This window comes from Chaetodon auriga, chromosome 9 (genome assembly GCF_051107435.1).
Source record: "Chaetodon auriga isolate fChaAug3 chromosome 9, fChaAug3.hap1, whole genome shotgun sequence".
NCBI lineage: Eukaryota > Metazoa > Chordata > Actinopteri > Chaetodontiformes > Chaetodontidae > Chaetodon > Chaetodon auriga.
Genome location: NC_135082.1, coordinates 17,335,904 through 17,348,717, shown reverse-complemented (window position 1 = coordinate 17,348,717; position 12,814 = coordinate 17,335,904). Strand labels below are relative to the sequence as shown.

The 12,814-nt window shown below is 43.8% G+C and overlaps 2 protein-coding genes across 2 annotated transcripts; one reads left to right on the top strand and one right to left on the bottom strand.

Moving 5' to 3' along the window:
• Positions 1 to 352: 352 nt before the first annotated feature.
• LOC143325812 (pre-mRNA-processing factor 39) lies at positions 353 to 7,611 on the top strand. The gene is made up of 15 exons (XM_076739148.1): positions 353 to 424; positions 1,716 to 1,966; positions 2,140 to 2,265; positions 2,404 to 2,522; positions 2,665 to 2,832; positions 2,953 to 3,133; positions 3,220 to 3,324; positions 3,811 to 3,928; positions 4,026 to 4,183; positions 4,378 to 4,504; positions 4,589 to 4,860; positions 5,115 to 5,299; positions 5,398 to 5,472; positions 5,623 to 5,794; positions 5,913 to 7,611. The coding sequence occupies exons 1-15, from the start codon at positions 367 to 369 to the stop codon at positions 5,982 to 5,984; spliced, it is 2,187 nt and encodes a 728-aa protein (XP_076595263.1). The 5' UTR covers positions 353 to 366; the 3' UTR covers positions 5,985 to 7,611.
• A 241-nt stretch (positions 7,612 to 7,852) lies between these two features.
• On the bottom strand, positions 7,853 to 11,947 carry ubxn1 (UBX domain protein 1). Its single transcript, XM_076739149.1, has 10 exons — positions 11,866 to 11,947; positions 11,241 to 11,305; positions 11,086 to 11,139; positions 10,868 to 10,998; positions 10,492 to 10,579; positions 10,086 to 10,277; positions 9,811 to 9,862; positions 9,555 to 9,677; positions 8,638 to 8,821; positions 7,853 to 8,492 (listed from the first exon to the last, which is right to left on the bottom strand). Exons 2-10 carry the CDS (start codon positions 11,297 to 11,299, stop codon positions 8,452 to 8,454), a joined length of 924 nt encoding a protein of 307 aa, XP_076595264.1. The 5' UTR covers positions 11,300 to 11,305; positions 11,866 to 11,947; the 3' UTR covers positions 7,853 to 8,451.
• Between the last annotated feature and the right edge of the window lie 867 nt (positions 11,948 to 12,814).

The following is a 12,814-nucleotide window of genomic DNA, read 5'->3' as shown; positions in this document are numbered from 1 at the left end:
TCAGAGAGATTTAAATTTAAAATTTAAACACTGGAGCCCGCGGATTAACAAGAAACTTAATTTTTCAAGGGCAGGTTATTGATCAGTTCCTTCAGCCACATGTAAACTGCAAGGACTTCCCCCTTAACTTCCCTGTGTCCTGCTAAAGTTGAACAATAACTTCTCAGATACCAAGAACTGCTAATGTCAAGACTGGATTTGGTTAAATAAATACATTTTGCGTTGCAAAGTCTTCTAATATCATACAAAAATAGGTTATTGTTTCTGAGTGATGAGTAAATGAAGCTGTTTTACTTCCACAGCAGTTCATTTACCTCATCGGTGTCTTGTCGCGCATTAATGACGTAAACGATACGTTTTCTCATCATGGCGGCGGAAGGCTGTGAGGAGATGAGCGGCAACGGGGAGCTTGAAGAATCTCCAGGTAGTTCGATTAACATTAATGAATTAACAATATACAGTTTTGCCGTTTCGCGAATATTCATTGGCTTTAGTTTCATCTGCAAGCCTTTGGAATAAAGGCTCCAACTGAACCTGTTTTAAGGGGCAAGCATGACATGCTAGGCTAGGCTAACGTGATTTCCACACACCACGAAACAGCACAGTTTTCTGTTGACTAACTTTAACTAACTTACCCGTGATATTTTTTGAAGTGTTTTGCGGATGCGTGTCACCCCTTGTCACAGCTTAATGCAATTATGTTCATAAGCACTCAAAGGCACTGAAGGCAGCGAGAACCAGCCCGTTTAAACTCAATGCAATGAGCTTTTTAATGAATGAAACCTACCGCTGTGGCGTTAGATGGCTGATGTTTCTAGAATAAAAGTCTAAAACTTCCGATTTGGTTTGGTTTTGTTGAATATTTTGGTCACGTGTGAATCACAGGCTTCGCGTAGTAGTTTGTTTACTTCCATGTTCAGATGGTGTGACTGCTCAGTGTAATCTGAAAAGATTTTATTTTGCAAATCAGTCACAGCTCAGCCTGTTTGGATTTGACCAGAAGCTTAAAATGAGATCAATGTTTAAAGTTTCTTAATTGATTCAGTCCCAGTTTGCAATAATAGTATTTGTTCTGTGTGTGTAAGCAAAATGTTGGGGGGGGGGGGGTTTCCCACACATGGTTGTCCTTGTTATTGTCAGGACACCTGTTGGCCATTTTCTATAAAACTGTCCACTAAACAAAGTAATTGGAAAGGTCATGAATTACATCACATCACATTCATGTGGTCAGTGCCTTTTTCCTATGGAGCTTAATTGTATTTTTAGTAGTTTTGCGTGTTTAATCTCCACAAAGAACAAGCTTGATGAGATTGATAAAAAATGATGTCCCTCCCAAACAAACAACTAAGAGTACGTTCAGTGCTTCAGTAGTTTTTCCTGTTTTTATCGCCGGTGCATTGCCTCCTCAAAACGTGCCTGTTCATTCTGGGCCGATTGTTTGACCTCCAGTATTGCTGCTTGCAGTTCTCTTGAGTGTCAGTCATCCAAACTGCACAGTTGGCACTGCGCTTCCTTGGGTCTTCAGCAATACACTGAGTGTAAAGTCAGTCGCATGCATCTTGCTTTTGTAATGTTCCCAGCAGTTTCATGAAAAATGTCTAAAACCATGGTGAAAAGTAGCAGCAAACAGGAAGGGCATACCTATATAATGCCCTTCGGTTATATAAATGGAGATTTTTTTTGTCCTCTTTACCTTTGATCTTCCTCCTCTTTAGCCATGGAGGCTGCTGAGGTTCCTGCATTTCCTCCGACTGAGATGGTTGAGATGTCGGACGAGAATGGCAGTGCTGCAGAAGCCCCCGAGGCCCCTGTAGGCCCCGACCCTGCTTCCTTCTCCATGCCCCCAGCTGCAGAAGACGAAGAGGGGGAACTGCCTGCAGACTTTGAGCGTTTGTGGAAGGCCACTCAAGACAATCCTCAAGACTTCACCGGCTGGACCGACCTGCTGCAGTACTGTGAGCAAGAGGTGAGAGTTTGTTGTTTTGACTGAAGAGACAGAGGTGAGGTTCAGAAAAAAAGAAAGGTAATGATGCATTAATACCTTAAACTTTGAAATATTGACTTCTAGCGCCCCCATTAGGCCACAAAACATTCTGGTCTTGAACAATGTAGGACTTCATTTTTGTCTCAACTGTTCAGGGTCACGTCACAGCCTCACGCAGAGCTCTAGAGGCCTTCCTTGTTCGCTACCCTCTTTGCTACGGCTACTGGAAGAAATTTGCTGATCTGGAGCGCCGCGCAGGTTACAACAACAAAGCAGAGGAGGTAAGACGGGAGAAAGAGTTCACTATTCTTCCCCTTCTTCCTCCTTCCCCACAGGAAGAATAGTTTAAGAATAGTTTTATGCCTAAGTGTTTTTCACAGGTTTATATGAGCTAATGTTTATTGTTGTGTGTGTGTCAGGTGTGTATTCAGGGTCTGCAGGCAATCCCTCTGAGTGTAGATCTCTGGATCCACTACATCAATCTGCTGCTGGGAACACTAGACATGAATCTGCCTGAGTCGCCCACACGGATTCGCAGGTACATGAACGTTCTCATGCACATACATATTTTAGTCTGCCAGGTCACCTCATGCACAGCACTGATATAAAAATAGAAATTGAAGACACGATATCAGGAAAAAGCAATTAAGTTGCTGTTTTAATTGTTTTCTAACCCACAGTGTGTTTGAGGATGCGGTTCAGGCAGCAGGTCTGGACTTCCACTCAGACCGGCTATGGGATCTTTACGTTGAGTGGGAGAAGGAGCAGGGGAACATGAGGAATGCAACGGCTGTGCTGGACAGAGTCCTCAGTGTCCCCACCCAGCTCTATAACACCCACTACGATAAGTAAGACCACACGCACACACATTATGATCTTTCTAATATTCTCCTTTTGCTCAAACTTTCTCTTCCCATTAATCTAATTTCACGTCCTTACTCCGTCTTCCCCTCCACCCTCTCCGTCAGGTTCAAGGAACACCTGAACAGCCACGAGCCCAAAGAGGTGCTTCCCCCGGAGGAGTATGAGGAGCTGAGGGCGTCGTGCCGCCAGAGTCAGAAGGCAGAGCGCGCTGAACAGGCCCAGGAGGAGGAGGAGGAGAGGCCGCCGGGGGAGGAAGAGCCGGCCACGCCTGAGGACACAGACACAGTGAGTAACACCTGACTGAGGATATGTATGCTCATGAGACATAAATGAAAGAGGTTATATTAATGATTTCTGCTCTCTGCGTTCAGGAGGAATTGATGCAGAAGATCAGGGAACAAGTGCTGGTTCGCAGGGACAAAGTGTACCAGGACAACGAGGGAGAAGTCCGCAAGAGATGGCACTTTGAAGACGCTGTGAGTTTTTGTCTCATTTCTACTCCACCTTGTGCCTTTCCTCCCTCTCTCATTCATTCGCTGTCTCTCTGCTTCTTTGGAAACTCAGAATCAAGGCATGACATTGGAAGCATTTTCCAGGAAAAGGTCTAAAAACAGTCATTTGTCCAAGAACTTTGCCAAAATTAGAAACCTTTCGATCAAACAATGAGTACTTTGAACCAGCATTTAGTGCCAGCTTTCAGTACTTCACATTTCTTTATTGTGTTCTACAGAAACATCATTTTGAGGTTCTGTATCTGGAACTTTGACGACTGAAACAAAATTCTCTGTTCTGCCTTTGTGCTCAAGGCCAAACAAAGTATTGATGGTATTGTTTGCAGTTTAACCTGAAAAGATTCAGATTGTATTTTCTTGTAAATATTTGTTGTCTTTTTTATATACATGCAATAAACTTGTTCCACATTTTGATCACTTTCTATCTGTTTTCTTTTCTCTGATCTGTAGATCAAACGTCCGTACTTCCACGTCAAGCCACTCGACCGCCTCCAGCTGCGGGCCTGGCACTCCTACCTGGACTGGGAGATCGCGCAACTCAACCCGGACACCAAAGACCCCAACCAAGGTGAAGATGCTGTCCGCTGTCATCGTCTCAGTGCCTCCACAGTTTTGCGTTAACATCTGAAAGCGTCCCCGCTCCTGACACTATTGTCTCCCACTAGATCCGAACCAGGCAGCCGCAGAGGAGTCAGAGGTCACAGCTCAGCCACAGGAAGGATCAGAGGATGCTGCGGTCGTTGTCCATGATGATCACAGGGTTCGCATCCTCTTTGAGCGCTGCCTGATCGCCTGCGCCCTGTATGAGGAGTTCTGGACCAGGGTGAGGAGAACGATGTGTTTCTAACTCGTATTTATAGAAAGAATACACATATTTACACTTTAGTGTGTGTTAATGTCTAGTGTGCATGTACTCTTGTGAGATGAGATTAAAAAGAGAAGTTTGTGTGTCTACATGATCACAGATGTGTGTATGTGTGATGTCTGTGTAACATGTATCGTCTGTGTGTTGTTCAGTACACTCAGTACCTGGAGTTGCAGAGTGTGGACGAGGCGCGGGCTGTTTTCAAACGAGCCTGTGAGATCCACCTGACCCACAAACCCAACATCCACATGCACTGGGCCACCTTTGAGGAGAGGCACGGTACGGTGCCTGTGTATGTGTTGTTTGATCTTCCATATTTTATAGCCACCGCATTCATGAAAACTCCTTCATGTTCTCCATCAGGCGACTTAACCGAGGCCCGGCGAGTGCTTGAAGCCCTGGAGAAAACCCTGCCAGGGTTAGCAGTGGTCCGTCTTCGCAGGGCGGCTTTAGAGAGACGAGCAGGCCAGCTGGACCAATCGGAGGCCTTGCTGCGGGAGGCGGTGGCCGAATCCAAAGAGAAGCCCACGTTACACGCTTTCTACTCCATCAAGCTGGCTCGTCTGCTGCTGAAACTGGGCAGGAGCCCCATCAGAGCCCGCAAGGTTTTACAGGAGGCGCTGGAGATCAGTCCGGTGAGTCATGAGCACCATCACAGACTCTTCATGATTCTCCTTCTCAGCCTGTCGTCCCCCAAAGCATTTGCAGTTGTATTTTATAGAGAATACATTCTGTGATTATGTATAAAAGAAGAAATAAATAAAAAGCAAACTAAAAACGTATCTTCATGTTTGAACATTTTAGAGGTAAAAGGCCAAAAGTTAGTCCATAAGACACACAGTAAGTCTCCTCTTTAACTGCTTCTGTCTCTCTGTGTGTCCTCTGTCAGGATAATGATAAACTGCACCTGAACCTGTTGGAGCTGGAGGTGTCTGGGGACCCCTGGGCCTCAGCTGAGGCAGTGCAGGAGTGTGTGACGCGAGCCCTGGCAGCTCCCCTCGCCCCACACACCAAGATCCTCTTCTCACAGAGAGGCCTGCAGTTCGCAGAGGACTACAGCAGCTCTATCCAGAGGTCAGAGTTCAACAGAGGGCTTCAGATATTGGCAGATATTTGGTACCTGACAAACCGGTCATCGTCTTGTTGTTGTTCACTGTGTCTGTCCGCTGCAGTGTGCTGTCTGTGTATGAGGAGCACCAGAAACTGCTGAAGGAGCTGGGTGGAACAAAGAGAGGAGCAGAGAACGGGTGAGAGGGGAAGGAGCAGCCCACTCAAAATGAAACTGATAACAGCCAGAAGAATCGACTCTGAAATCCACATATAGAATTGTTTTTGGTGCCTAAATCAAGTCTGCATTTGTTTTTTATGGAGATAGTTTATAATATGTTGATTTTTAGGGATGAGGACCCAGAGAAGCTGAGCAAAAGCGACGACGGCTCTGCTGTTGCTGTGTCCGGACAAGCCCCACCTACCATGCCGCATGTCCCCATCACCACACCCCCTCCACCTGTGATGGGCGCCGACATGAGTGCACAGTCAGGCTACGGGTCGTACGGCAACTGGTACCAGGTAGGATTTGAGATTTGAACGAGATTTTAAAAGTAGAGGATGAATATATGAAGTATATAAACATGCTGTTGTGTCTGAGAACCACAGAATCTTATTACCTGTTGTGACTCTTTTCCAGCAACAGCAGTACGGCAGCTACGGCTACCAGAACACCTGGAACTACAACCAGGGCTACTATCCTCCCAGCTAAGGTGGGCGACGGCGACTGTGACACCAAAAAGGCCACAGGAAGCAGTTTGACTCCGAATGACTTCTCAGCTGAACAACAGTCCTGCCGGTCCACCCGCTAAATGACATCCCAGCATCCTTTCCTCTCCGTCCTTCCTCTGAGTTTCCTCACTGTCCTGGATTTGGTTAAACACGGGGCGGGAGCGGTTTTAGCATGTCGTGTCATTTCAGCGTTGATTCTGAGGGACAGGTGGAAAGGTGATGAAAGGAAACCGTGACCCCATTCTCAGTACATCAGTGTCTCTCATTTTAATCAGAAATATTTTTGTATTTGTTTGAAAACCGACCCCCTTTGCTCCTGTTTTAAAGTCATTGGTGTATGATGGACATTTTGTACCATTCCAGAGTAGGATATTTGTTGTTTTTCTAATGTATATAAAGGTGTTTTATAGTGTGTCACAACAGAAAGTTTTTGTGTCTGTTTGCTCGTGCTCCCATATAATGAGGGTGAAAAATCAGGCGTCGCGCTCATTAAAAAGGCAAACTCTTGGTCAGTCAGGGAGGAAAGGCTGAAGCGTGAGCTCGGCTCGTGTCTCAGCTGCGCTTCATTTGCACAAAATCACCCAATTTGGATATCCACATAGCCAGCAGGTTTCAGAGGCATCAGCTGTCTTACTATCAAGCTAATTGGCTAAACAAAGGACGGAGCAGGCTTGACTGGTTCCGTTACATTAAATCTCTTGAGGTCCTTTAGTGCACGACTATCTAAAAGCAAACGTCTGTTAAATTCACGTGTGGGACAAGCTCTCAAATGTTCTTACAGGATCACTGGTAACGGTTCACTTAGACATTTGAGGCTCTGGTGAAGAAAGTTTGAGTGAATTTAATGGACTTTTGCTTCAGGCTGGTGGCACTCTGAAGGAGTGCAAGAGATTCAGAAGGAAATGAGCCTTCCTCTTCATTTTTCTGCCCATTAGTTTGATAATCTGACATTAAGGTGAGGACTGCAGCTTCTGAAACCCGCTGGCTGAATAAACCAATAGGCCTTTTTCCCAGCAGACATTTTGACTTGTCAGGGTGGGAAAAGCTCACATTTATGATGCCTCTGTTCTATTCAAGTGCCCCAGTAACTTCACTAAGCCAGCATTTACAAACCAGGGTCTTCAAACTGAAGCAGCCATCGTTCAGTTCATTATTTCCACCCGTGCTTCTCGTGCTGTGACGTGTCAAAATGTCTGAAGTTACCATCACAATTGCTTTTTTTTGCATGTAATGGAGTTGCAGTTCACCAGTGGCTCATTTAGGACGAGAGTTTAGTTTAATATGTTACACCAGTTTCATTAATCCCCCCTCTGATATCAATCCTCAGTTTGACCAATCCAGATAATCAAGATAATCAGCAGTGACCAGTGAATCCAGGACCTTCCCACAGTTCCCACACAACCTTGTTAAATGTGCATTTGTTCAGCTGTCTGTAGTCATACGTGGTGTTAAAGGATGAGGCTGCCAGTATTCTAGTTTTCTTACTGTCAGCAAATCACATGAAAATACTCCCAACAAATAATGTCAAACATGTCTGTCTTTGTTCCTACTGAGGACATAAACCTGTACAAAGGGATCACAAATGTATAGTTTCATTAAAAAAATTTAAAAAAAAGGCTGAATAATTTCCTAAAACTACTGGACTTAGTAGTTTTTGGACAATTGAGCTCTATGGCACAGAGGAATGAGATATATAGAATCAGGTTTTGACTACACAAACTGAATCAATTCATTGTTCGTTTCGTTCTTTTCATGAGATTTTTTTGACAAAATGAAAAATATAGAATATCACTGGACGTATTTTAAGGAAAGTTAAAGTGTATGATTTGTAGAAAATCCAGCCCACCATCAGAATTCTCCAAGTCAGCTTTATTTTAAGATTCTTGGTGATTATGCAGACATAACTGTCAATATATTTAAAATTATAAAAAAAAAATGGCAGAGTGTCACAAAATCAGGAAGATCATGGGGAGTACATTTAAGGCCCCTTCAGAACCAATCAAGTGGGTCTTGTGTGGTACTTTGATGTCAGGATCAGGTTAAAATTGAACAATTTTGTGCTGTATGGTTTTTCTAAATGTTGTTGAAAACCATGAAGCAGTATCCATCAGAAGCCAGCTAGCTTCACACTGTAAAAGCCACTGTCCATCTCACTGCACACCAAACAATCTATAACAAGCGGCATCAGTCAGCCCAGAATGGCATGAGACATCAATCAGTGAGGGAACTGTTTTTCAGTGTTACTTGTCCAAAAACTCGTTACATGTGATTTAACACAATCGGATCACAGCCTGGAGCTGCATCTGTCTGCTTTAGTTCAGTTAACTGGCTTAATGGGTGATACTGCAGGGTGGCAGCTCTGTTCCTGGATCAATCTCTTTCTGGTGTCTCTTGTGTTGATGTAGAGGAGGTGGTGAGGTAGGCTCACAGAGCAGATCCTCCTGATCTCACTTTTTGGTAACAACCAGCACAGCTGAAGGCACCAAACCTAAAAAAGACAGAACGGAAAGCCACAAAAAGGTCAGTTTTAAGTCTATACAGAAAAGAAAACACAGACACTGAGAATATGTCGAGGTACGTATATTACAGTAATGAGCTCTATATTTAAATGCAGTCCCCCTCCCAGTGTTCACCCAGTTCTTTGAGGGGCTTCTCCATGTCCAGTTCGGTGTATTCGTGACGTGGGTAGGGCGACAGCAACGTGAAGTCCTGACCCTCAGGCGTGTTGCCGTTCATCTGCACGTAGACACGCACTGCCGCCAGCGGCTCCTGGGCCTTGAAGACAGTCGTGATGGTCGAGCCGTCTAGCAGACGGACCTTTACAGCAAAGAAGTGGAGGAGCAAATGAAGGAGAGAAAACAGTGGGCAATGGATGAGGGAAACGATGGAGGAGAGAGTTTTTGGTTGTTGCTGAAAACTACAAACTACCTCATCAACTTGACTGATTTTTGTAAATATCTGCTTATTCTGTAATTGATGCAGCAACATGTTTCAAGCAAGTTTGGACAGGAGTTACAAAAGACTGGGAAAGTTGTGGAATGCTCCAAAAACACCTGTTTGGAACATTAAAGGCCGACATGATTGTAGAAAGGACATTATTACGTGGCCTTCAGTTGCAGGTAAACACAGTTTGTCGCTGCATCTATAAATGTAAGTTGAGACTCTACCATGCAAACCGAAAGCCATAAATCAACATCCAGAAACTTCTCTTGGCCTGAGCTCAGCTGAGGTGGACTGACAAAATGGAAAGTGAGCTGAGGTCTGATGAATTCACATTTCAAATTGATGACTTTTTCCAGGAACGTCCCAGCTTATTCCAGCAAGACAGCGCTAAGCCACATTCTGCACACGTTACGCCAGCATGGCTAAGAGAGTGTGGATATTAGACTGGCCTGTCTGCAGTCCAGACCTGACTCCCACTGACAATGTGTGGCACAATATGACAAGTAAAATACAAAAACAGACACGTTCATGACAGAAAACAAAGAATGTGAAACACTCCTCTCCATCGTTTGCTTCAGTGGAGTGAAGCAGAGTGTCAAGCCTCTACCTGTATCCTGGACTCATCATACTCCTTCTTAGTGGGTGGAGGGCCATGACTGGTGGGTGATGAGGGGCTGGGCTGGGCAGGATGGGACGATGCGGCTGTGCTCGCAGGTCCACCACCTCCAAACTGAACATGTTTAAAAAAAAAAAGAAAAGAAAAAAGTTCACATTGGTTCCAATAGTAGTATTTTTTTTTTTTTTTTTTTTAAAAGCGAAAAATTAAGTGAACGGATAAATCAGTCGACCAATGGCTGGGTTACCTTTTGTGCTCGCTCCTCTCTGTCTCGTGCTATCTTTTCTTTGACCCTTTGCCTGAAAGGAACAAAGACGAGCAGCACAGTGAGAGCCGTGAACAATGTACAGCAGTTCAAAGGATTTGCAAACTATGACAGTCTAAAGTGAATCTGTTACTCAATTCTGGTCTTCAGTGGATTCCCTCCTGAACTTTCCTTGATTCAATTATTTCCACTGTTTATTTCACATATGAGAAAGGATGGCATTCAATCAATTAGCTGCATTTTTTTGGATCCCATACCTCGCCAGTTTGTCCTCCATCTTCTCTCTCCTGCGCTGCTCGGCCAGTTTTTTCATATCATCCTCCTGCAGCTTTTGGCGAATCTGCTGCAGCTCTTGGCCCTGTCTCCTCCGCTGCTTCTCCCTCTCCAACTCTTCCTCCCTCTCTCGTGCTCTTCTCTCTGCCTGCTTCACCCGCATCAGCTCCTCGAGCCTGAAAAAGAGACACCGACACAGGCGTCAGCTTACTGACCAGAAAATTAAGTATTTCCAAAGACGTTTGGCTACGAGCACCAACCTAACAGTCACAGATTATATTTTCAGTGATATCTAAATGTGCTAAAGTAACCATGTCATGTCAGGAGAAGAAGCTGTGAGTTGGACGTACAGTTCTGGAGGGATGGTGTCAATGGTGTGTGCACTCTGACCTTTTAACTTGCTCAAGTTTCTCCTCCTCTGTCATCGGCCTCTTTGTATTCTCTTCATCATTGTAGCTGCTATCTCCATCTGCTGACCCTGAAGTCAAAACATACCCTCATGACAAAGTGAAAGCGAAAGAAACAGAGAAAGAGTTGTATCGTGGTGAAATGTCTTACTGTTAACCACAAATCAAAGCAAAAATCACAGACTTGACAGAATAACAATACTGCTCACAATGTCCACTATCTGACGGCAGACAGATCTATATTGTCTTATGCTACACATTGTCATACTGCAGAACCCGAGGTGACTTTTACGGTGGTGTCTGCTGCCATCACACGATCAGGACTCTTCCTCCCTCCCCAAAAAGCACAAGGTGCTGACCTTTATTGGTGTCTGCTAGCGTTGGCTCTTCTGTGGTGGACTGGCTGTCTGCTCCTCCTCCTCCCAGGACATTCCCCACAGGCGGTACATAGGGCTCATCGATGTCTGGGTCGTTCTCATGTTCCATTAACCTGAGGATGGCACATCACACTTTGGTGATCATGAGAAGCGAGAGGCCCATGTCAATCCAGGCAGCACATTCTGTGAGTGTGACTCACCAGTCCATGGCTTGTTCTATTCCCTGGTTTCCTGTGATGGCAACTGCTTTCTCTCTGAAAACATGAGATAATGTTTTACTTCCATGTCTTTGAAATCAGTCTCTAATCTAGGAACCCGATTGACCAGGATCGGTTTTTAGATTTGTGTAACTCACGCTCTGTTTCTCTCAAAGCCCATCTCCAGCAGGCTCTCCAGTGTTGTTAGCTCTGCCATTTTGACCTGAAACAGATGTATATATACCACTTACATGAACAAGCGATCTCTCAACTTTCATCTTGGAATATTGAAGCACGATTGTTATTAGCTGTTAGCAGATGGCGAGGCACAATAATGAAGCCAGCCCTCTTCGGAGCCACTTTACTATCTTAAGTCAACACAGCAGCTCATTCTTTAGCTCAGTCATGTGTGAAGGAGCTCACTTACATTATCATTCTACAGTACAACACTACGTGAACAAACATTAAACTTTCCTTCACTAACAGCAGGACAAAACACTTGTTTACCCCTGCTCGCTAGTTGTAGCGATATATTACCATAACTATCGTTATGCTGAGTGCTAAAATTAGCATTAATATGGCTAACGTTCAAATTAGCTTGAAAACTAGCTGTGAAGCCTCGTTAGCTAAAACGACCAGGAGCTCTCCCACGCGCTCCGTCGCTTTAACTATTAATGCCTGTATGTATGACACATGCAAATTCACACAGAAGTGTTATTTTATGTATACTAGAGGCGATATCAGCTAATATATACATGAGGACAACGTTAGTTAGCTACTCACACATCGGTCAACGCCGCTTCAACAGTACGGGAACCAACATAGGTCAAATGGAACAGCAGGAAAAAAAGCGAAAATCATTTTTGGGACCAGTTTGGTCTTTCTTCTTCTTCTTCCTATTTTTCTTCTTCTTCTTCTTCTTCTTCTTCTTCTTCTTCTTCTTCTTCTTCTTCTTCTTTACATTAATGAAACTTGGCAATATTCACATATTCTTAGTGAAAGCTAATCCTCTCACACCAGTTTCTTGGATTCACTCGCTGAAATTTATGTTGCCACTGGTGGAAGAAGCGCTCAGATCCGTCAGTAAAAATTGTACTAGATAAAAAAAAAAATACTCGTTTAGAACTAAAACCTGTGTTTGTGTGTTGTGTCATTGTATATTCTATACAACTATATTGGTTAATTATTGATGCAAGAATGAGTGGGCAGCATTTTATTTCTGTCACTACTTGAGATAGAGCTAATCAAAAAAAAAAAAAATGTACGTGCATAACAATGAACAATAATGTAAAGTATACAGTGTATGATATTTGCCTCTGAGGAGTACAAGTATAAAGCACCACACAGTAAATAATGTGGTAAAGTACAATTACCTTGAAATTTTCTCTAAGTACTTGAGTAAATGTGCTTAGTTGCAAACACCCTCCCAGTTTCTTACTCACAGGGATGTAGATTTATTGTTTTGTGGATATAGATGTGTTCATTGTGCTTTCTTCACCTGGACTGTACACAAGAAGGGGTCCAAAGAGTAGATGTCATAAATGTTTTTATAGTTTTATCAGATTTAGAGGGACCTTTAGTCTAAATTATTCTTTGTTCACTCTAAAGACAGAAAGAAAGAAAAGGAAGAAATTTATTTTTTTATGCTTCTTGGGTACATCAGCGATGATTACATGTCTGTCTGTTTAGTTATTTGATCAATTAATTATAAATTCCTCAATAAGAGAGGTAT